The 22,562-nt window shown below is 36.6% G+C and overlaps 1 protein-coding gene across 1 annotated transcript in view; it reads left to right on the forward strand.

Annotated features, from left to right (window-relative positions):
- LOC140146242 (puratrophin-1-like) overlaps window positions 1-22,562 on the forward strand; it is a 194,688-nt gene that overhangs the window by 92,206 nt on the left and 79,920 nt on the right. The window contains 3 exon segments of the mRNA XM_072168025.1: window positions 8,049-8,148; window positions 10,186-10,293; window positions 19,591-19,707. Of these exon segments, the coding sequence (XP_072024126.1) occupies window positions 8,049-8,148; window positions 10,186-10,293; window positions 19,591-19,707 (325 nt within the window).

Below are 22,562 nucleotides of genomic sequence, written 5' to 3' on the forward strand. Positions count from 1 at the left end.
GTCAAAGTTTTTCTAAAATATGTGCTATATGTATTATAATGTCTAGCCACCCTCTAATTTGCATATTTAATGAGGTAATTAGCATAAATTCTAATTAATATGCAAATATGCAAAATTAAAGGAGTATTTCGTGATCCTAGCATCCTCTTTTTATGACATTTTTCAGTTGATAACCATGAAAAAAAGCTTATTCCCAAAATTTCAGTTGATTCCGATTTTGCGTTTGCGAGTTATGCAAGATTATGTGTATTACACTGCTCCATAGACAATGTGTTGTAATTTAGTTCTGGTAGCTTCTGGTATACCAGAACAAAATTTCACGATATCTTTGCTTACAAATTTATCTGCAAGAATTTTTTTGTACATAAACATTATGTAGCCAGAGGTTTCCAGTGATATAAAAATCTCAACTTTTTATGGGAAAAGTGGGAGGGGGATGCTGTGGATCATGAAAATGCCCTTTTAAAATATGCAAAATATCTGTAGCCAAACTGTGGCAAAATTTGGGCAGTTTTTGCCCTATTTTTGCAGTTTGCATTAAATTTGACAGGAAAATTTGGGAGGCCTATATGGATGGATCCACTTTCAAATTTGAAGTGGCACACCCCTACTCAGACTAAGCTTGAGTACCCCCCCCCTCCCTGAGAGGAAGACAAGCAGACAGGATGATAGGTAGACTGGAAGACAGATGGATGGACAGGTGTGTATAGGCATGTTATAGTAACTTATAACATGCATCAGGTTTTTCCAATTGACACCCTGTGGAAGATTTAGCCAGGATTTAGCTAAAGTCTTCCACAGAGAGTGTATGGGTTTAATGGCGTAGACAGTTGGTTAACTTTCACTTGATTTTGAAATACTCACTCCAGTTGTGGAAGATATAGGATAAGCCATATAAAGGGGGAGTATGGGTTTCAAAATAATTAACCCTATCCAGTTCCATTTGAAAAACATACTCCCTCTGTGGAACACTTTTCTTTAAATCTTCCACAGGCCAGGGTAGCTGGGGGAAACTCCCCCCAGATTACAGGTTAAGCCATATAAAGGGGGAGTATGTGTTTGAAAATAATAACTAACCCTAACCAATTCCATTTGAAAAACATACTCCCCTTTGTGGAACACTTTTTTTATATCTTCCAGAGGCCAGGGGGAGCCCAGAAAATTTTCAGGAATAAAATGCCGGGGACGGCAAAGAGTAAAGTGTCCTTAAAATGGCTAAAAATGGGACAAAAAATTGACAAATGGGGACGGAAATTTGGCTGTGCCCCCTCACACTAAAATCCTGGCTATGCTAATGGGTATGGCAGGTGTGAAGTGGAATAGCCTATTTGGCAAGAGGAAACATGATATTGGCTTACACTATGGACCACAATGACCTCATTCCAGTGGCATAGTTCCATAACCTCAAGTAAACAATCATAGAGCAAATTTTGGCCTCAAGTTGCAGAGTATGAGTTTTTGTTCTAAAATTTTCAAAGGTCATTCAATGAATGTACAAATGTATTGAGGTTAAAGAATTGTGCCCTGATAGATGAGCATGTTGTGGATCCTAGTGTTACATCATGTTTTTTTCAAATCCAACAGGTGCGTCAAAATGGTAAACATTGGTAATGAACATGAATCATAATTTCAGACTGAGAGCTATTAACATTGCCATGGAAACTGTCAGTCATATCACATGCAATAGGGTATAAACATAGACAACAGGACACGGCTTGATGGAGTTGATAGGGGGTTCTTCCCCCTCCTTAATGTTCAATTTCCTTCTAGTGATGTCTGGATCCATATCAACACAATCCTCACCACCAAAGTCAAATCATCCTGTGTAATATATATTGGGGTGCAAATCATCTGGTGCACTCTGGGTATTGAACATCATTCTCAGAGTCTAAATGTTCAATGTTGATAGTTAATGAGGGAATATAGGATTGTAATATGTATTCTAGGGATGAGGCATAGGTGTCCTGATTTGTACTTTACATAGATACTGATTGATCATGACTGTCATGTACACTGAATTGGGTTTCTAGTAATATAGAGCACCACAAAGTTTACCAGTGGTGAAATTTTTGTCATTAAATTTTTGAAGCAGACAGATTTTGTGCCATTAAAATATAGACTCAGCTGGAAGTCAACTTTAGTCAAATTTGAACTCGGGATTTAACCAGGGGGGGGGGCAAAAGTCCCCGTTTTTGCCCCATAAAGTCCCATTTGTGAGCATAGCGATAAAAGGTCAAAATTTGTGGGGGAAAAGTTCACTATTTCAAAATCTACCCCCCCCCATTTAAAAAAGGTCCAAATTTTGGAAAAAAGTCCACTTTTTCAAAATCAGCCCCCCCACCTAGTCTAAAAAAAGGTCCAAATTTTGGAAAAAAATCCTCTTTTTCAAAATCAGCCTCCCCCAAATAAATTCTGGTTACTAGCCTGGGGACAACTTTGTTTGTGTGTAACCGCATTTGAGCTCAACTCAGATATTGACTTCTAATGATGACCCAAGTCAACTACCGAGTAAACACCCCGTTAACATATAATGCTAATCCTTTAGTCGCAATCTGAATTCAATGTCGCAATTGAAGTCGACTTCTCTCTGTGTAAACAGCATCTTAGACTTTTTATTTCCATGAAAAAATTTACTGCAAAAATAAATAATTTGCCGTATGTAGGTTAATCAGCATGGCGTGGCTTCATTTTGAACTAATTGAATTATCCTGAAAGGGGTATCCACTCCAAATGGTTTGTCATCTTTGTTACCAATTTTCGCTTTTTGTAAATGACAGTTCTCCAGTTAAATACCTACTGTATTTCCTCGAATAGTCGTCCCCCTTCAATTAAACATCCCCACCACTTTTTTCAACCAAAATGTTTCAAAAATGCTGATATTTCCATGCTATCTTATGTAGTAAGCTTACTAAGGTGCACACATGCTCGCTATTGGCATCAGTAAATTGGTGAAAATTTGGTCATAAACCTGGAAGTGAACCGGAATCATTCCGAAGTTCATAGTTCATCATTTCAGTGTGAGCTTTAAGCTTACCTAATGATTTTAACTGGAATTATCGTTCTAAAAATTACCTCTAATAAACGCCCCCTTTTGGAAAATGCAACACCCCGGGGCGACTATTCAAGGAAATACAATATTTTAAAAGACACTTTTGGTTGGTTTTAGATTTGTTTCTTTATTTTAACAAATCCATGGTGGCTTTTTGCTGAAGCCGATTTGATAAAAAAGAAATGCGGAAATTTTGTTTTATTTCAACAACAAAAATTTTTTTAAGTTTTTTCCGGAAAAATTCAGCGAAAATCAGACTTTTTTTCTCAAAATACCATAAAAAAGTCGTGAGCCCTGAGACAAACCTTTCTTTTTTTTGGCCTAAATAAAGAGCAAAATCTGGAGAAAGATAAACAAGGAATGACAGAAAGATGTACAATTCTACATATGGCAAGCAAGACAAGGACAGACAAAAAGAGAAAGACAGACACAAAGAGACATGAAAAGACAGAGAAAAACAGACAAAGAAGAAAAATATCATCCGAAAACTTGTACTACAATTTATCTACACATTCCTAACAAAATGATTGGCGATACCCATAACTGACCAAATTTGGAACCACATGGTCATAGCACAGACCCTAGGGTCTGTGGTCATAGGCGTTGTACTGTCCTACCTGTAATGCTTGAGAACATTGAGTCATTTATACAACCTTAGAAAATTGGAAGCGGGTTTGGTTTCATCCTGTCGGATCGTTTTTCTCTTTGTTCTATAAAATGTTATTATTATTATTAGTTACAGTTTCACTTCTATGGTGGTATAATAGAAAGAGGTGGTTGACTTGGCATATATGAGACATAGAGGTATCGACTTTTTGTCTCCACCGGGTGTCTCCAATACTCTCCATCAGTGTGAAATGTAAGAAAATTGTCAAGGCAAACAGTGAAAAATTCTTATACTCTTTTGTCTTTTAATGCTGTTATTCCTTTAATGGCCCATTCAGTGATCCCAGCGGAGGTGTAAAAAATTAAAATTGTTAATGTGAACTTCTGTGAAGGATAAAGGTTCGTTCATACTACCACCGCATTTGCGATGCGTTGCTTTGCGATGCCGATATATCGATTACTTTTGCCGCAACTCAACGCAACTCGTCGCATTTCCAGGTTAAAATGTATTTAACTTTATTGCGATATCGCAATGCAGTAGATGCGGTCCGATGCAACGCGGCATCACACCGCATCTCAAATGCGGTGGTAGTATGAACGAACCTTAAGGCCTATAAAAAAATTGTTTCATTGGCGTAACCCGACCTACCCTAAAATTAGGCCCGACCCTAACTTTTTTTTGTTGCAAAAAAAAAAAAAATTTTAAAAAATAAATTTAAATAAATAAATTTTTAAAAAAAAGAAGAAAAAAAGTTCCAAAGCCTTATCGAACGAAATTTACAGCTTAAAAAGTAAAAAAAACAAAAACAAGAATTCCGACCTACCTACCCTAAAAAAATTTTTATGTTACGCCAATCAAACAATTTTTTTAGGCCTAAGTTATTAAAATTGCATCAGGCATTTTTGAAATGAAAAATTTTGCAAGAAAACAAGGAAAACAGCAGTATTGACAAAGTTGAAGCTCCATTTGAATACATGTAGCTAATTTCTCTTCTTACGTAGAGAAATTTTTATGTAAAATGTCTAATTTAGTTAGTGGCTATGGCATGGGCATCAATCCATTGGGGGTTTACTCCCACCTCCCCCACCCCCACCCCCATGCGATTCGCATTCATTCTCTGAAAAGAACCCCTTTTTTGGGTGTCTCACATGTCCACACTATGACACTTGAGTGCCACCATTCCTGGGGTGGATCTTAAGCATTGGCTGAACTTTCAAAAAATCCTTCATTAATATCTGATCGCAGGCCTAAAACCTTCCTAAACATATCTCATGTCATTATGATATTGTGATTGACATATTGCTGAAAGTGTTACATAGGAAATTAAAAGTCATATTCAGTGTCAATGTTAGGATTATCTCCATCTGATTAAGTACAAGGTCTAACCACTGAAAGGTCAGTTTTGATATCAGCTTCCTGGAAACTGTATATTCTGATTAACAAAAGCAATTAAGAGATTTGAACCCATTAGGAACAAGAACTGTCTTTAAAAAAGACAACACAATGGATGAAGATCATGTTCCATGGAAGCTTTTGAAGTGCACAGATTTTACCTTGGATTATGGACTATAGAGAGTTCCTGTGTTTTCAAGCGGAACGGACTACAATAGTGTTTATAACGTGATTCGCACCGCCGTATTCCTCATTCCTTTGATTTGGTCAATGACCCTATTGGTGCTACATTCTACAAAATAACATTTGCTAAATATTGAGCAAGTGTTGGTATTCTGAAAATTGTAAACGGAGTTTAGGTTTCCCTCCAAGATAGCGGGTAACCCAAAACACGGGAACTCTCTATTCCTTCAATTATGAATGTTACCCTAAAATTATTAATTTACCTGAAATTATTGCTGGCCCTACGGTGCTCCCACCAAAATTATTGAAGGTGCTCCCCTGGTTCCAGAGCCACTGATGACTCTAAGGGCGAGTTTCCCGACAGGAGTCTTATTAAGCCGTAGTCTTAAGGTGGCCTTGAGGCTACTAAGCCTAGCCCGCTCTCGAAACCCGAGTCTTAACTCTAGCCGGATTTCTTCAACGCAAATTCAACCTAGTCTTAGTGGCCTTGCAGGCTTAACGCTTGACAACCTCGTCCCTTTCAAGCAGCGACTTAATTGTATAGGCTGTTGGAGGTAGATGTGGTCCTCACGGTTTACCGTACTAACAAGGTTGCCGTCTCATTATCGCAATGTTCCCGGCGCAAAGACTAGCCTGGACCCATGGTATTGTGCTTGGGCTTATACCGTACACAACTTGATGCAAGAATATTGTGTCTGTTTTTGTGTCTTTTATGTATTATTTTATTTCCACTTGACTTTTTATGAGTCCAACTTGTATGAATGATAGGTCTATGCTTTATACTCGTGATTTTTTCTTTGCATCCCAAAATGAACACTAAAATAAATCGAACAATTACTTACCCACAGTGGCGTAACTAGACATATTCATTTGGGGGTGGGGTGTGGGAAAGCGGGGGAAAACATAATAAATGAGGGGCAGGCACCGTTCATGCTGTTTGGGTTTGTAAGGGGTGGAGTGGGTCTGAGGAGTTATGGGATCTGCTTGGAATGTGTCCCCGGAACATTGGTGTAGATTTCTTTTTGACATGGGGGGGGGGAGGTGGCTATTAAAGCTGGTGACATATAGGCCAATGGTACAAAAGTGGGATAAATGCAATTTATTTAACCTTAAAAATTGAATTTTTAAGGTTAAAATGACCAAATATGAGGTTAATTAATAACTCTCAGAAGAAGGTCTAGAGCCCCCCGATTCCCCCCCCCCCCAGTTACGCGACTGCTTACTCATGTTAATTGAAAGACCGTCAAAAATATGAAAGATAAACTTTGCGTTACAATCTAAATAATTTGTAAATTGAAATAGACCAAGGCTTACGACCTAAGACCTGCTCTGAGGCAGGGCCAATAAAAGCCGCTGTAAGCCTGGTCTAACAGGCTTGCATAGACTACTGACTACAGAAGACTGATTTAGAGAAATGCAAATTTTACTGAAGCCTGGGGCTAATCCTACAAGCCTGGCCCACGGGCTAATGAAGCCTCGAGGCTATGGTAGCCGTGCTTCGGGAAATACGTTTTCAGTTAAGCCTGGTTTTACGACCTCTTAAGCCTTGAGGCTAGACAAGCCAATTGCTAAGCCACCCGTCGAGAAATTCGCCCTAAATATCTCTGAAGATGACTTCAATTATAGGCCTTGTTTCAATTTATCGATAGTGTAGTAACTTTATTCAATCCATGGGATTCTACCAAATCAAATTTGAGGTCGCTATTGAATCACATTTTTTTGCTTGTGTAAATTTATTGAGTAAATAAGTTTTGAGAGACAGAATTTTCAGGAGGACATCAAATCTTTAGAATGTTTTCAAAAATAAAATTGATGATGTGATGTGTGCATAAACAGCTTGTGCAGAAATTTGTTATAAAGTGTGGCCTGCAAATTCTTAAAACGGTGTCATCATCGGGGTAGAATTTTTTGAAAAAAGTGAAGCTAATTCACCATGTATTGCAATTTCAAGTTTCAAGTTAAAGGAACGGAACAAATTGGGAAAACTTGCTAAGTCACACACTTCCAATTGGTTACTAACAAAACCAAAACATTGTAGTCTTTAAACAAGACCTTGATAGTCTTGATACAAGGCCCATTTCTTTCATCATTCTTTCACATTGGAAGTTACTAATTTGATGTAATTTTGAGTCCAATTAAGGATTTGCAAATTAATGAGTGGGTTCAAATCAATTGCGGACTACCTATTAATTATATTGCGAAATTAGGTGATGGGCAATCAGAAGGTTATATTAAATGATTAGGTCTATATCAATGCAATTATTAAAAGATTCATATAGTTATCAATCTTATTGACCTCACAAAAAGAATTGTGGCCTTCAGGATTCCTGCTACACCAAGTTTTGGGGTGTATAGTATTAGCACATTAAAGCTTGCTGCAAAACATTCCAACATAATTATGTTATTTCCCTAACTCTAACCTTAAACTGTTGACAAAATATTTGCAAAAATGTTTGTCAACAAATATTTCACTATAACAAAGGCTGTTGTAGTGTTTTTCCCTATAAAACATTTGTATGACTTTTATATAACCTGAGATTTTATATTGTTACTATATGTTTTGACCAAAACCTAAAACCATAAACTTTAAAAAAATGTTTTTGTGTTTGACAGGGAGTGTATACTGCAATATCAGACAACTTTGTAAGTGAGAGATTTGCAGGACCACACTGAGTTATAGGCATTATTATAGATGTTATTCTTATTTGTATTCATTAGCAAAAATGGATGCAAAGAAGAACTGACCCATTCAAGTGGCCCAGCTCACCCCTAGACTTGGCTTTTCTCACCGATTTCCTCTTGTTTTGTCTTATACAGGGAAGAAATTAGGGATCGAGGTCTAAGTGTAGCAGTGGATGCCAGAGAAGCACCTAAATCAGCCGTCGAAATCATTACAGAAGCGCTGCAAGTTTTAGAGGTAATCTGTGTTTGTTTGTTTGTTTTGTTTGAGTCATTAGATGCATGTTTTGTAGTTGATTCCAGAGGACCATCTAAATCAACCGTGGAAATCATTCAAGAAGCGCTGCAAGTTTTAGAGGTGATCTGTGTTTGTTTATTTTGTTTGTGTTTATCTGATGCATGCTTGGTAGTTGATTTCAGAGAAGCATGCGCCAAAAGTAGGTGTGGGCATGTTTACAAACCTGGTTTTTGAAGTCCAATATTTTGTTTGTTTGTTTGTTTATGTGTCTTGTTTTTTGTTTGTTTGTTTGTGTTCACTGTGGAGTCATTGGATGCGTGCTTGGTAGAGGAACATATACTATATAGGCCTACAGTGGCGTAGCGTGGGTCATCTGATTGGGGGCACCGACCATGATTGGGGGGCACCGGGTCTGATTGGGGGGCACAAGCCGTTTTTTGGCACTTTTCCTATGGGATTTTCTAAATTTTGCAATCGATTGGGGGGCACATCCCCCCGGTGCCCCTATGACGCTACGCCACTGTAGGCTTATATAGCAAAAGAAGGTGGTAGACATGTTTACAAAACCTAATTTTTGAGGTCAGGTATTTTGTTTGTTTGTTTGTGCCAATATAAGATGAAAATTCTGAGCTTGGTAGTTAATTCCAGACGAGCACCAAAGGTGTGGTCATAATTACAAGTTTGTGTATGTTTGTTATTTGTTTGTTTATATGTGATGTGTAGCAAGACTGAGATTTAAGCCAAAGATTAATCATAATGACCTGCATCAGAATACATTTTGGTATATTAGTACTTTGTCATTGTGTTTGTTTGTATGTTTACATGTTGTGTAATGCAACAGGTTATTGCCGTTTAAATCTGCAAGTCATCGTTAAAAGAGCATCTTAGAGCAGTTGTTGAATTAACTACAGACAATTTTTTTTCAAGTTTTTGAGGCACACTTTCTTTACTACTTTTTGTATTTGTTTGCATGTTTCTTTGTTTGTTTATTTGTATTCTTGTGTATGTTTTAATTTTTGGTACTAAAAGTCATTGCGGTGTACGAGTGTGCTAGTTAGTGCCAGAAGCGTATTTTAAGCTGTTGATATAACTAAAGAAGTCTTACACAACTTTAGAGGTAAACTTATATGAGTTGGGGGAGGGGGTATGTATTTGTATGTCTGTTTGTTTAGTTAAGTACTTGTTTGCATTTGTGTAGTAAGGTATTGAGACTGCATTACGGCCCGAGGTATTGAGACTGCATTACGGCCCGAGGATGCTAGTTCGAATCTTTTGTTTGAAGTCAATCGATAAAAGCATGTAGGGCCTCTATAGCTATTGACTCTAACAACTAAGAATTGGAAGTTGCAGAAGTATAGCATTCTCCACCAATTGTATGTTGTTCTTTTCAGGGGGACATTGGGACAAAGTGAATTTCAGGGGGAGGGGGAAAATTAACCAATTTTATGCAAAATTGCTGCAAAAAGTGGAAAGTGCTACCACTGCTTGTGTACGTTTGGTATAGCTGTGGAAATTGAAGATTTTAAGGGCCTTGTGTATATTCCCGAGAAATTATAGATAAGCAATCTGCATTCACGTCACAGGGGTTGATGTACATAGACAGCTCGATCACTTGTTCAAAAAAGTTCAAAAAAAGATAACTAAGTCGAAGCCAACCAATTTGCATGTACTATATGAACGATAATTGTACAAGGATTACTTGGCGACTTCAAAATATAAAGAAAAAAATCGCCTTCGGCTTTAAAATCCGGTAAAACTTGAAAATTTATGAAAATTCAGCTCAAAATCCAAGATGGCGGCCGTAATGTGAAAATTGTCAGAAGAAGAAAACTAAATCGAAGCCAAGCCATTAACATGTCTCACATGATAGGTAATTGCATACAGATTAATTGGGGACTTTAAAAAATGAAGAAACAATTGGTCTTTGGTTTCAAAATGCACAAAATGGCAAAAATCCAAAATGGCGGATATACGAATAAATGATCAGGGCCAACACCTGTGTCACCAATGTGTGTTTTAATATTTTTTTTATCACAGGAAGCCCGTCCAGGAGCTATTAGCCATGTGTACATCCTTATCAACAAAGATTCAGTGTTCACACGTATTGCTCATGGTCATGTCTTCAAACCTAAAGTAAATTACAAGGTAAATATGATGGTTGTTTCTTATATGACCAGATCTGATCCGATCAGGATAAAGTCGGCAATGAAACTGAGATAAAAGTAAGGAGATAAAACATAAGAAAATAGATATAAAAGGTTCATAACTTTGCAACCAAGTATATTCAAGAGACCTATGGGGATTCAACATTAGTAAGTGTAGGTACTGAGCAAGTTCGTAATGGTATAGTAATTCAATTTTCAAAATATCCGGCTTTGGCCTGAGTGGATCAGATCGGGTCACATTTAAAGATTTTTATCTATGTATTTTTTTCTCTCGGCGAGTTAGTGATGTCAATGCATTGAGGCAGCTGTTTCATGCACATACCTATGCGACTTCTTAAAAATGTTTACATGTGTTTGCCAGTATTCGCTTTGAGCAAATGCTCGGAATTTGAAGCTGCACCTGATGAAAGGCATACTGACATAACTGACCAGCAGAAAGTTAAAAAAAATATAGGCAAAGAAGCTAAAGGGTAAAAAAGGTCTTACTAACAACCAGTGGCATCCGCAGGTTTCCAAAAGTTGCGGGTGACATGATGTCTCGATTTCCCCAACTTTTCAAAAATGTTAAGCTAGATTTGCTACCGTATAGGTAAACCGTAAACCCCAAATATTCCCCTGACTGGCAGCATTTCCCAAACCTGACTGACAAAAATAGGGAGGCGTGGCCCCTTGCCCCCCCCCCTCCCACCTTTGCACACGCCACTGGTAACAATGTGGAAAGGAACACAATAATACCAGCTTCAGGAAGAAGTAAACAAGATGGTCATAAATCTTCAAGAGAAATATCAGTTGGTAAAAGGGAAGGATATCTCAATTTAGTTATCAGCTTTTGGATGTAGATGTTATTTTGTCAAATGTCTTTACAACTATATAGGTGTAAATGTAAGGAAGCGCAAGGAGGAGGTGAACAAGACAGCTTAATACTCTGCATGCCAGCTAGCTATTATAGGCTTCAACATAAAAATTCCAAGTTTTGAGATATTCTCTCAAAATATGAAGAGCTATCTCAAGAACCACTGTACCAATACTAGGCTTGTTTGTACTCATTTGAATGCATTTTCCATGCTGATTCCAAATATTGTCATGAAAATTTACAATTCTGAAATTTTTGAATTAAAATAAAATTGAAATGTGTCGTCTGCAGTCGATACCCGCGTGGAGATAGTTATCAGGTGGGAGGCTATAGGAAGGATAGCCCAATTTGTCACCAGGTTTTGGATCTGTTAAACCCAATAATTGCATTTTACAATTTAGTTTATGTGTGTTAGTATGTTACAGACAACATGTATACCTATAGTAGCTATGGAGAGAGATACTACTGCCCAGCAAACACATAACGTTTTCAACATCATTCGCAAAAGGTTAGAAAAGGTTGCCAGAAAACATTTAAATGTTGGATTATATAAAGGGTATTGGGTATACTATAACGTTTTCATAACATTAAAACAGGTTTTTTAGTAACTTACTGCAAATATTCTAACATAATGTTATGTAAGTGTTGACAAAATATTTGGCAACAAATGTTTGCAAAAAATATTTTATAATAACATTTTGAAAACATTTAAAAAATATTTTTGTAGTGCGTTTTCATACAAAACGGTTTAAAACATTTTATATAACCTGACATTTAATGTTATTAAAACGTGTTTACCAAAACCAAACATCAAAAATATAACCTGTTAAAAATGTTTTTTGTTTTGTTTTGAATAACAATTTGGAAGTTACCTAATAGCCTAATAAAGTAAAAATGCAACATGGTGTAGTGGGTGGAAAAAATCCACAGAGAGGTGCTCAAGTTTGGTTTGTGTATGGATGTACCCATCCGTATACCAATTTTTCAAGACATTTGCACCCATCACTATACCAGAAGTCACAATTTTTAGCCAAATTTAATGCAAATTGCTGAAGTTTTTACAACTGCTCCCAAAAGTTTTGGCAAATTGTGACAATTTTGGCTACAGTTTAGGCAAACTCAGGCTATTAATTTTTTTGGGTGGCAATTTGGAAAAATGACCAATCCATATACCAAAATTGGTCTAGAAAAGGGGTCATTGATATACCAAAAGACTGGAAATGCTACCCATGTTTGCGGCATGTCCCTGTACATAGTCATTTGTACTGAGTATTCCCCCCTCCCAAAAAGGCACTTCGAAGTTAAACGTTTGAGTGTTAGGCATTGTTGGGTGCCTTCAACTTTTAAAAATAAGGGAAATTCAAAGCCACCTGCAGAAAGTTGTGGAAAGCTAGACTGACTTGATTGGCAGGCAGGAGGAGTACATTTCCTCCCCTTATTTTTAACTCCTTATTTGATTAGTGTAATGTATGGGAATTATTTAGTGTTTTTGTTTAGGTAGGTAAGGAAAGATTTGGTCACAATAAGCTACACCATACATGTTAGCCCTCTCTAATACATGTTAGCCCTCTCTAATACATGTTAGCCCTCTCTAATACATGTTAGCCCTCTCTAATACATGTTAGCCCTCTCTAATACATGTTAGCCCTCTCTAATACATGTTAGCCCTCTCTAATACATGTTAGCCCTCTCTAATACATGTTAGCCCTCTCTAATACATGTTAGCCCTCTCTAATACATGTTAGCCCTCTCTAATACATGTTAGCCCTCTCTAATACATGTTAGCCCTCTCTAATACATGTTAGCCCTCTCTAATACATGTTAGCCCTCTCTAATACATGTTAGCCCTCTCTAATACATGTTAGCCCTCTCTAATACATGTTAGCCCTCTCTAATACATGTTAGCCCTCTCTAATACATGTTAGCCCTCTCTAATACATGTTAGCTCTCTCTAATACATGTTAGCCCTCTCTAATACATGTTAGCCCTCTCTAATACATGTTAGCCCTCTCTAATACATGTTAGCCCTCTCTAATACATGTTAGCCCTCTCTAATACATGTTAGCCCTCTCTAATACATGTTAGCCCTCTCTAATACATGTTAGCCCTCTCTAATACATGTTAGCCCTCTCTAATACATGTTAGCCCTCTCTAATACATGTTAGCCCTCTCTAATACATGTTAGCCCTCTCTAGACGAGTGTCGACTGCAGACAAGTTAAAATTCAAGTAATTAAGAAATGTACATTTTCATGACCATAGACCTATTTGGAATCAGAATGAAAAATATATTAAAACAAGTACAGCAGTGGTGGCACTATGAGGGGGCAAGGGGGTAAATGCCCCAGACAGAAGCTTTGCCCCCCCCCCCGAAAAATTGAAAAGAGGGGTGAAAAGCCACTTTTTAGTCAAAATTAGGTGAAAATGTCCCCCAGTCTGAGGCTCTTCCCCCCCAGAAAAAATTTCTGGCGCCGCCACTAAATTACAAACAAACCCAGTACTGGTTCATGGGGTCTTGAGATAGATCTCAAAACTCTTGGCTTTTTTTTGTTTAATATGTTGAAGACATCACTTGATGGGTTGCATCGTAGCTACTTGGCTTTATTTCAAATAAATTATACAAAGTTATTGCATTTCAGACTGATGAAGGTATTTTTAATGGGTTATAAAGTGCTTGCAGGAAATATCAAATTGGTGCAAGTTGATTTGTAAAGTTTCCGCTGCGACTAGTAAACAAGTCTGATTGGCTTTCGCGTCTCTAATATAGCATCACTGCAATCGGCAAAGTTCACTTGGGTACTTTGTATGTGAATGAGAGCTGAAATTAGGCTACTGAAGCTAAGGCTAGGATATTTCTCTTATAAAAGCTGAGAATTTACATAAATACAGACTTTGTGTACACAGGGAAATATGAATGATAATTTTGTAATGTTATTTACAAGTGACTTGGTTAATTGTTACCAAACTTTAGAATTGAGGAAATTTTGAGATCCGAGATGGTCTTGTCTCAGACCAATCTTTGCTTTGACTGTCCTAAACTTTCATTCTTTAAAGCCATAATGTGTAATTTGCTCCACAGCGACTCCCTCCCTTTTTCTAGAATTTCTAATTTTTGCTTGATTGTAATGCCCAATGGTGTAATAAGACTAAGCCTGAAGTGCTTTAATTATAAACACAGCCAAAATAAAAAGTCTCCACTAGTTCCATCCCCATTTAATCAGAGTCTGATGAGTTTATGGCAAAATAATTTATATAATAATTTTCTATACACTTTCCTTGAAGGTTGATACCAAATTTGATATCAAAAGTTTAATCATCGTGAGCATAGGAACCGTTGTTTGAAATTCGTGCAATTTTAAAAATGACATAGGGAATTGTATCACGTAGCAGAGCTAACGTGAGTGCCAAGAATTACGTCGCCTGAATAGGCCGGCAGGTTAAAGCTTTACCCATGCATGTCAAAATGCAAATCAAATACCCCGCTCTTTCAATTGTGCGCAAGCAAGTGTACAATGATTCCTGTACGGGTTGCTTCAGGCCACAAAATAAGCTGATACCATGCATTGGTTTTTGCGTGGTCAATTTGTCATTTTTGAAATTGCACAAATTGCACAACGGCTCCAATGCTCACGATGATTAAACTTTTGATATCAAATTTGGTATCAACCTTCGAAGGAAAGTGTATAGAAAATTATTATATAAATTATTTTGCCATAAACTCATCAGACTCTGATTAAATGGGGATAGAACTAGTGGAGACTTTTTAATTTGGCTGTGTTTAGTAAAATTTAGGATTTATAATATACAAAGAGATTTCTGGTTATATTCACAGTGTTCACGATCAAGTGATGGCTGACACGTCTTGTGCATGTGTATCATTGAATCATTGACATATAAACTGTGTATATCACTTTTTGTTATACATCTTTTATACGTCCCAGCTGCAATGTAATTAATGATCGGCAAGCTAATATACACATTGATGACAATTAGGTGCTGGAATGAAAAACAATTTTGTTTGTTGGAAAACTAACATTTTGTGGAAAACAAATCAGAATCTATTCTTTATGGAAATCGCACATTATTGCTTTAAACTTTAGTTGTTGTGGTAGGGAAGAGACTATCAAAACTCATAATATGTATGGGTTTGTCTTACATCAAGGGCTCGGATAGCAATGTTTGAACAATATTTTTTCTGGGACATATCGAATTGCATTACACGACGGATGTCCTTCTGGTATCAAATAATTTTCATTTTTTTGAAATTTGCGATATAATACAAATTTTATGGCATATTATTAAAAATTGATATTTTTGATATTTAACAGTTCCTGAAGTAAACTTTATCAATCTAATGATAGGCCTATGTACTTAGAGTGTATGTAGCTGGGAGGAAAAGCCAACAATTGAAATATTGATGTTACACATTTTCCCCCAAAAGACCTAACAATTTTATCGCAAATTTAAAAAAAAATCAAAATTATTTGATATCAGAAGGACATTCCTCGTATTCAGAATGCAATTTTTAAATTAAAATGTCTGATATGCTCTCATGTGCTCTCATAAAATATGTCTGATGTGCTCTCATATCCCAGAAAAAAATACTGTGCAAACGTTGCTATCCGTGCCCTTAAAAGATCTAACATTCGATTCTAGCAGGAAGTTGTCATAACTTGTACTTTTAAATGACTAAGCAAATTATATTATACCAAAATATTTATCAACTTTTTTGATGCATGGTGGGTAATCTTTTAGGCCTACTTTGTTTACGGTTTACGTCTATATACACTAATCAAGTAATTATGTTTTCATTGTATTCATAAATGGTTTATTAATACATCGTTACTTTACTCTGTAATCATAATGAGTTGAGAGTCAAGTGTTAATATTTCACACTCCCATGTCGATGCAGGAAACTGATGGGTATTTATGTGTTAATTATCACTAATTAGTAACTATTAAATAAGCTTAAATTGGTAAATATTGAGGTTGTTTTTGTTTTACTCAGCTCACTATTGTAGGAAAGTTTAGTAATTGGGGTGTTCAGAGATATCCCATAATAGATGAAATGCAATGTTACCAAACCCATTTGGGAACTCGATTTGGCATCTTTGACAAGCTCCCCACAATTTTTTTATACCACAGTTTTCTATGTGACTTCTGGTGCTGCTTTGAACTTTTTAAAAGATTTTCTGAGCTAATTATGAACCGGTCCACATGAGTGTGTTTTTTCCCGTCAATTACGATTGTGTCATAATTGTATTATAATATTAGTACAGTGTGAATTTTTTTTAAACAGATTTTGGTGATTTTTAAGTCATTTTGCAAAAGTAAAAAACAACGGACTGACTGACCAACCCTACTTGTAAGGTCCGTCTCCACGTAGAACATATAGTTTTGGTTTTTGTCGCCCATAAGGATAAAAATAAGATTTGTGATCTTCTCTGCCTCAATGATGTAAGCATTTTCTTAATATGTAAGTACTGTCTACCAATATGCCTCAGCAAAGAAAAAGTCCAAATTTGATCAATATCCTGTCTTCAGAGACAGAAAAACCCCATAGTAAACCAGTGAAACCACACTGGGTTCATAGGGAATTTTAGAAGGGAAAGAGTCATTATAGACAGTTTTGAATAATATGATATTATGGTTTAATTAAATAAATCCTTGTTGAAAGATGTGTAAAGATATTCTTTAAAATATTTTATAGGAAGTATGTAGTCTCAATCAAATTTGTGTTCATGTCTTATCATAATGATTGAGCAATTTATAGTGTTTAGGCCAAGAAACAAATGCTGGTCTGAAAATCATATATTAACTAGAGTCAATAGATTCTGAGTACAAGCCGCCGGCAGTAAATATAACATTAATGGGTCAATTTTGACCAATTTCAAAATTTGACCTTCGACCCTAAACTTTGACCGTCACCATTGACTTTTTGTTTTGTCTCACTAAGGTCTATCATATGCAGCATTCAGATTTGCCATACCACGCTGTTTGAAATTTTACACATTTTGACCTTTTGACCCCAAGTACAAAGAGGTCACCATTGACTTTTTGTTTTGTCTCACTAAGGTCTATCATATGCAGCACTCAGATTTGCCATACCTTGTTGTTTCAAATTTTACACATTTTGACCTTTTGACCCCAAAGTAAGCATTGTACAAAGAGGTCACCATTGACTTTTTGTTTTGTCTCACTAAGGTCTATCATATGCAGCACTCAGATTTGCCATACCTCGTTGTTTCAAATTATACACATTTTGACCTTTTGACCCCAAAGTAAACATTGTACAAAGATGTCACCATTGACTTTTTGTTTTGTCTCACTAAGGTCTATCATATGCAGCACTATAACTTGACATATCTTGTTGTTCAAATTTAGTTTGTATTGCATACGGGGTCAAAGGTCAAGCAATGGTCAAGCTGTGAACACCCTGAATACCCATGCCACTAGTGACCAACATGTATTAATTAGAGCTTGGTAGCATTTTGTTTGTAGAAGAAGAGGCAGATTGCCAGAAAGAAAGAAAGAAAGAAAGAATTAGCGTAAAACAGAACAAGCCGACTTTGTCGTCGGCTTGTAATAATAAGCAGATCTATGCAGCACCAGTGGCAATACCATTGGATTTTTTTTGGGGGGGGGGGGGTGTTGGGGTACAATTGAAAAACTTGGCATTTGTTGCCCAAAAGGGTTTATTCTGATGGGGGGGCAGGCAAACTTTCATGCTCACTGAATGTGGCGAATGATTAATTGTCTGCAATATTTATCTTAGCAAGAAAGTTCGTCTGTGTAGGTAAGACTTCATAATTAATTATTTAAACCTATGATGATGGTCTCAACACAAATTTTCTTTCACAAACTTTTGATCTTCATCTGGAGACTGGCAACCCAAGTGCCAGATCCGTGACCTTTTGGACACTTGACCCCAAAACTTGGTTGTACACTCTAGGTAACTTAAGTTTAAGTGTCCAAAAGGTCACTGATCCCGAACTTGGGTTGCCAGTCTCCCAATGAAGGTCAAAGTTGTGACTGAAAATTTCAGGTACGTCTTAATTTTGTGTTGAGATCATTAGGATTAAATAATTAACTAATATTTAACTTGACTGTCTGGGTCAGAGGATTGATCATTACCAAATATCAAACAAATTACAACAAAATAACAAGGAAAATACAAATTGGGCACTGTTTGTTAGAACAAGTTTTAATTCAGTTTGAAAAGGTCAATTTTGTCCTGATGAAATTGATAACAAAGTGGGGCAAGTATTTCCATATTTGGAATATAATTATGCTTTCAACTTGCCAGGTTATAGACTTGCTTAAATTGAAGAGGTACACAGTATAGGCATATTCACACGGAGGACTTTGTGCTTAAAAAGTACCGGGGTAGTAATATGTGATTTGCATAAAGAATAAATTCCTAAATGTTAGCTTTACTGATAACATTGCATCCTTTTAATTTTGAGCCAAACAAATGAGGTAAAACATTTGCTATTTCATTCCAGCACCTACAATTTGTGTTTTAGCTTGCTGATTGTATCATTATTGAGCGGACCTTTACACAGCTGGGACCTATGAATAAGACACAAGACGAATAGTGATATACACACAGTTTATACGTCACTGATTGAATGATACAAATGAGCTCACATGCACAAGACATGATAGCAATCACTTGATCGGAATAAAACTCAGAATAAAACCAGAGCTCTCCGAATTTAATATAAAATCTCAAATTTTAATGTAATTAAAGCACTTCAGACTTAATCTTTCACATGGTATTTTAGTATACCATTGGACATTACAAACATGCAAAAAGTAAAAATTTAAGAAAAATTGAGGGTGCTGTATGGAGCAAATCACATTTCATCTCAGATCACATCTTATGGCATTAAGCAATGCAGTTCTTGGGCATAAACTGGGAAAATCTACTGTGTGACTCTTGAGGATTTCCAATCCCTAATAAGTTTATCCCAAAGAAATTCAGCCGATTTAGCGATTTCCCAGAGTAATCCTCAAGTGCTACTGCTGTATGATGAACAAGCCATTTGCGATTCTTGAGTTCTAAGCTTAATCTTTGACCGTGGTTTAATTATATTCAATATTGTTCAATTTGGTACTCCACTAGATAGGTCACAGTAAGCTTCCGGCTGTAATTCCAAAGCTGACATCATCAGGTAAAACTCAGCATTCCCGACTTCAATGGAGTTGTGTGGACATGCAGTCGGGATTGGGATCGCAATTCTCTATGATCGTCTGAACACACCTTTTAATTAGTAAAATTAATTCTCAATTGATAGTATTCATTTGCATGGATTATACAACTAATTTTACCACCAGGCTAAATTGTTTGTTTTTTTCTTCTAGATTTAATAATATAATGTCGTTACTTTTCAATTTGATTTTCTCTGTGTATATTTTTCAGTTGGAGTTTGTGAGGTCATTAGATAAGTTCTACCAACATCTACCGCAAGCTGAGCTCACAGAAACATTTGAGGGCGCTTTTGTCTACGATCATGAGAATTGGTTACGATTCAGAATGGTAAGTAGTACCACTAGGTAATAGGTAAGCTTAATTTATGAAGTTTGATGTACACTCTAGTTTCGTTGATGCAAATTATTCATCAAGATGTTTTTGCCATGTCTCATTATGGGATATAATGGGCTATTCCATTTAAAATCTATACTCCCCTTGTGGAAGACTAAATATATCTTTCACAGGGAGTATGAATTCTAAATGGAATGAATACATTAGGCAGCTCCATATGAATTTCATATACCCTCTGAGAAAGATTCATCTTGAATCTTCCAAAGAGAGGATGATGAGTTTCTAAAAGCGTTGGTTAACATGGTTAATGTGTTAATTCCATTTGAAATTCATATTCCCCCTGTGGAAGATATTTCCAAAGGGGTAGTGTGGATTTTAAATGGAATAGACATATTGAGATTATTGAAGTAGCCCAAGTGCAGTGCGGTGCCACGGGAGGGGGGCATGTGGGGCAAATTCCCCAGTCAGAACTCTTTCCCCTCTGTTCCCCCCCAGTAAAACCCCAAAATTACGAAAATTTTCACGGTAAAATTTGTTGATTTTGCCCCCCCCCCCACAAAATTCACTTTGCCCCTCAGTGCCGCCCAAAAAAAAAAAAAATTCCTGACGCCACCACTGCCCAAGTGAAACCACAGCTTTTAGGAATGCTTGTTATGATTGGAACATGCTGTTCATATAGGAAACCCCATACATGTATGGATATTGTCAAGTCTTGAAACCTGGGAAGTGTCTGTGAAAGTCACTATATTATTCCACAGTAGTTCCTGTAGATGTTTTGAAGTGTTTAAATTGCAGAGGTATTGTATCAGAATGGTCGACTACAGATCCGTCGGATAATGCTTTTTCAATGGGAAATGAACTTTGCTGCTTGGATGGTGTCATGCATGAGGTTAGCATGTATTCCGTATTGAAAAGCGTGTTCCGACGGATCTGCAATCCTCAGAGAACCCAAGTTCTAGAACCCATTTTGAGCTCTTCCCACACGCCCCATGGAATTTTATGGTAGATTTTGTCTTCACTTGATGAAAAAACTGTCCTCTTGTTTGTAACATCTGTAGACACTACAAGGCTATTCCATATATTGCTCATCTCAATAGCCCTGTAACCATGGTAACTAGACATAACCACAGAACAGTCATTATGATATGATAATTGATTTTGATACAATAATAATTAGCGATACAATAACATAACATGAACCATACAAATTGTCTGTCAAAATTTGACCAGATATTGCCCAACACTTAATCCTGTGCTAATTGAATTAATTAACAAAATTGGTCACCTTTGGACAAATATTCACACCTTTATTAAAGTGATCAGTTCATGACACTATGGACCACAATGGCCTCATCCCAATGACATAGTTCAGTAACCTCAATTAAACAACCATAGTGCAAAATTTGACCTCAAGTTGCAGAGTATGAGTTTTTGTACCCAAATGTTTAAAGGTCGTTCAATGAATGTACAAATGTATTGGGTCAAAGAACTGTGCCCTGATAGATGAGCATGTTATGGATCCTAAAGTGAAGCTACATGTAGTAGACACTAGCTTCATGATCAGTTTATGGAACCACTTGACCACAGAACTTCACTGACCACTGGACTTGGTGTTTTGACTGCTTGAAGAGTGCGCATATTTTAATGGGAGTATTTTAGCTTCTTTTATGTGATATGGAATTATAATGGATCTTTTGATGGAAATCTTGGAAAATTATGTGGAATTTTAAAGATGGAAGATTAGCAAGATTGCAGCAAACTTTGAGCATTTGCAAGAATGTTAAAATAAACTATTGACAGGTTTGCTCTTTTGTACTTGCTGCAGTTGATTAGAACTTCTGAATAGTTCAGAAGGAAAAATATGAGAGATATACAATTCAACATTATATCGTGGATCATGAAACTGGCTTTGTTAATCACCTGAACAGAGGACACACTGTGGACAAAGTGACAACAATTATGGACATATACATTATGATATTTGAGGACATTAATTTTGCACCAGCAAGATGTGTTTCTTCAGAAATCTTCAGTGATTCTAGAACTTGTATGAGGTGTTTCTAGAAATCAGCAATACTTTTGGTATTGTAGACAAACTTTGTAGGCAAGTGTCAAGTGACAACAATTATGGACAAGTTTAGGCCTATTACATTATTATATTTGAGGACATTAATTTGGCACTAGCGAGATCTTGTTTCTTCTTAATCTTCAGTGATTCTAGAACTTGTATGAGGTGTTTCTAGAAATCAGCAATACTTTTGGTATGGTGGACAAATTGTGTGATTATTTTCAAAATATAGTTCAAACTTTCTGGAATATTTTCACTGTGGAATATAAGGAGAGACATGGAGGAATATAGATATAGTGAAGTGGACGAAGTTGGTTTGTTTTTGATGTTTGATTTACTGAATCATGCTAATGGATTTATGACTTTTGGCAGTGTAAGTGTGGACCTAAAAAATATTGACCTATAGATAGATTTTTCTATTTGTTCTGTGAATGTCAAAATTTCATGTTTACTGTGGTCTAACTGGCTTAACCCTTAAACTAGGCACCGGAGTTTTGCGCGATTTAACAGCAAAATGCGCTGGCCACTTTTCAAAATCTTGAAAATGCTTGTAAAAAATAGGTCAAAATGCGCTAAAATGCGTGATCCCCTGTTATCAATGCAAACACGAAAAAACATCGGTAAAAGCGATGGCATGTCAATCAATTACGACCGACTTCCGGTTCATTTCGGGTTCATTTCCAGTTTCTGGAAAAATAGAAAATAAAGATGGCGACCATCACAAATCGTCGATCGAAATGTCGAAAGCAAGGGTAAATTTCCCACATTATGCTTGGTTTAA

The sequence above is a fragment of the Amphiura filiformis genome, chromosome 2 (genome assembly GCF_039555335.1).
Source record: "Amphiura filiformis chromosome 2, Afil_fr2py, whole genome shotgun sequence".
In the NCBI taxonomy this organism is placed as follows: domain Eukaryota; kingdom Metazoa; phylum Echinodermata; class Ophiuroidea; order Amphilepidida; family Amphiuridae; genus Amphiura; species Amphiura filiformis.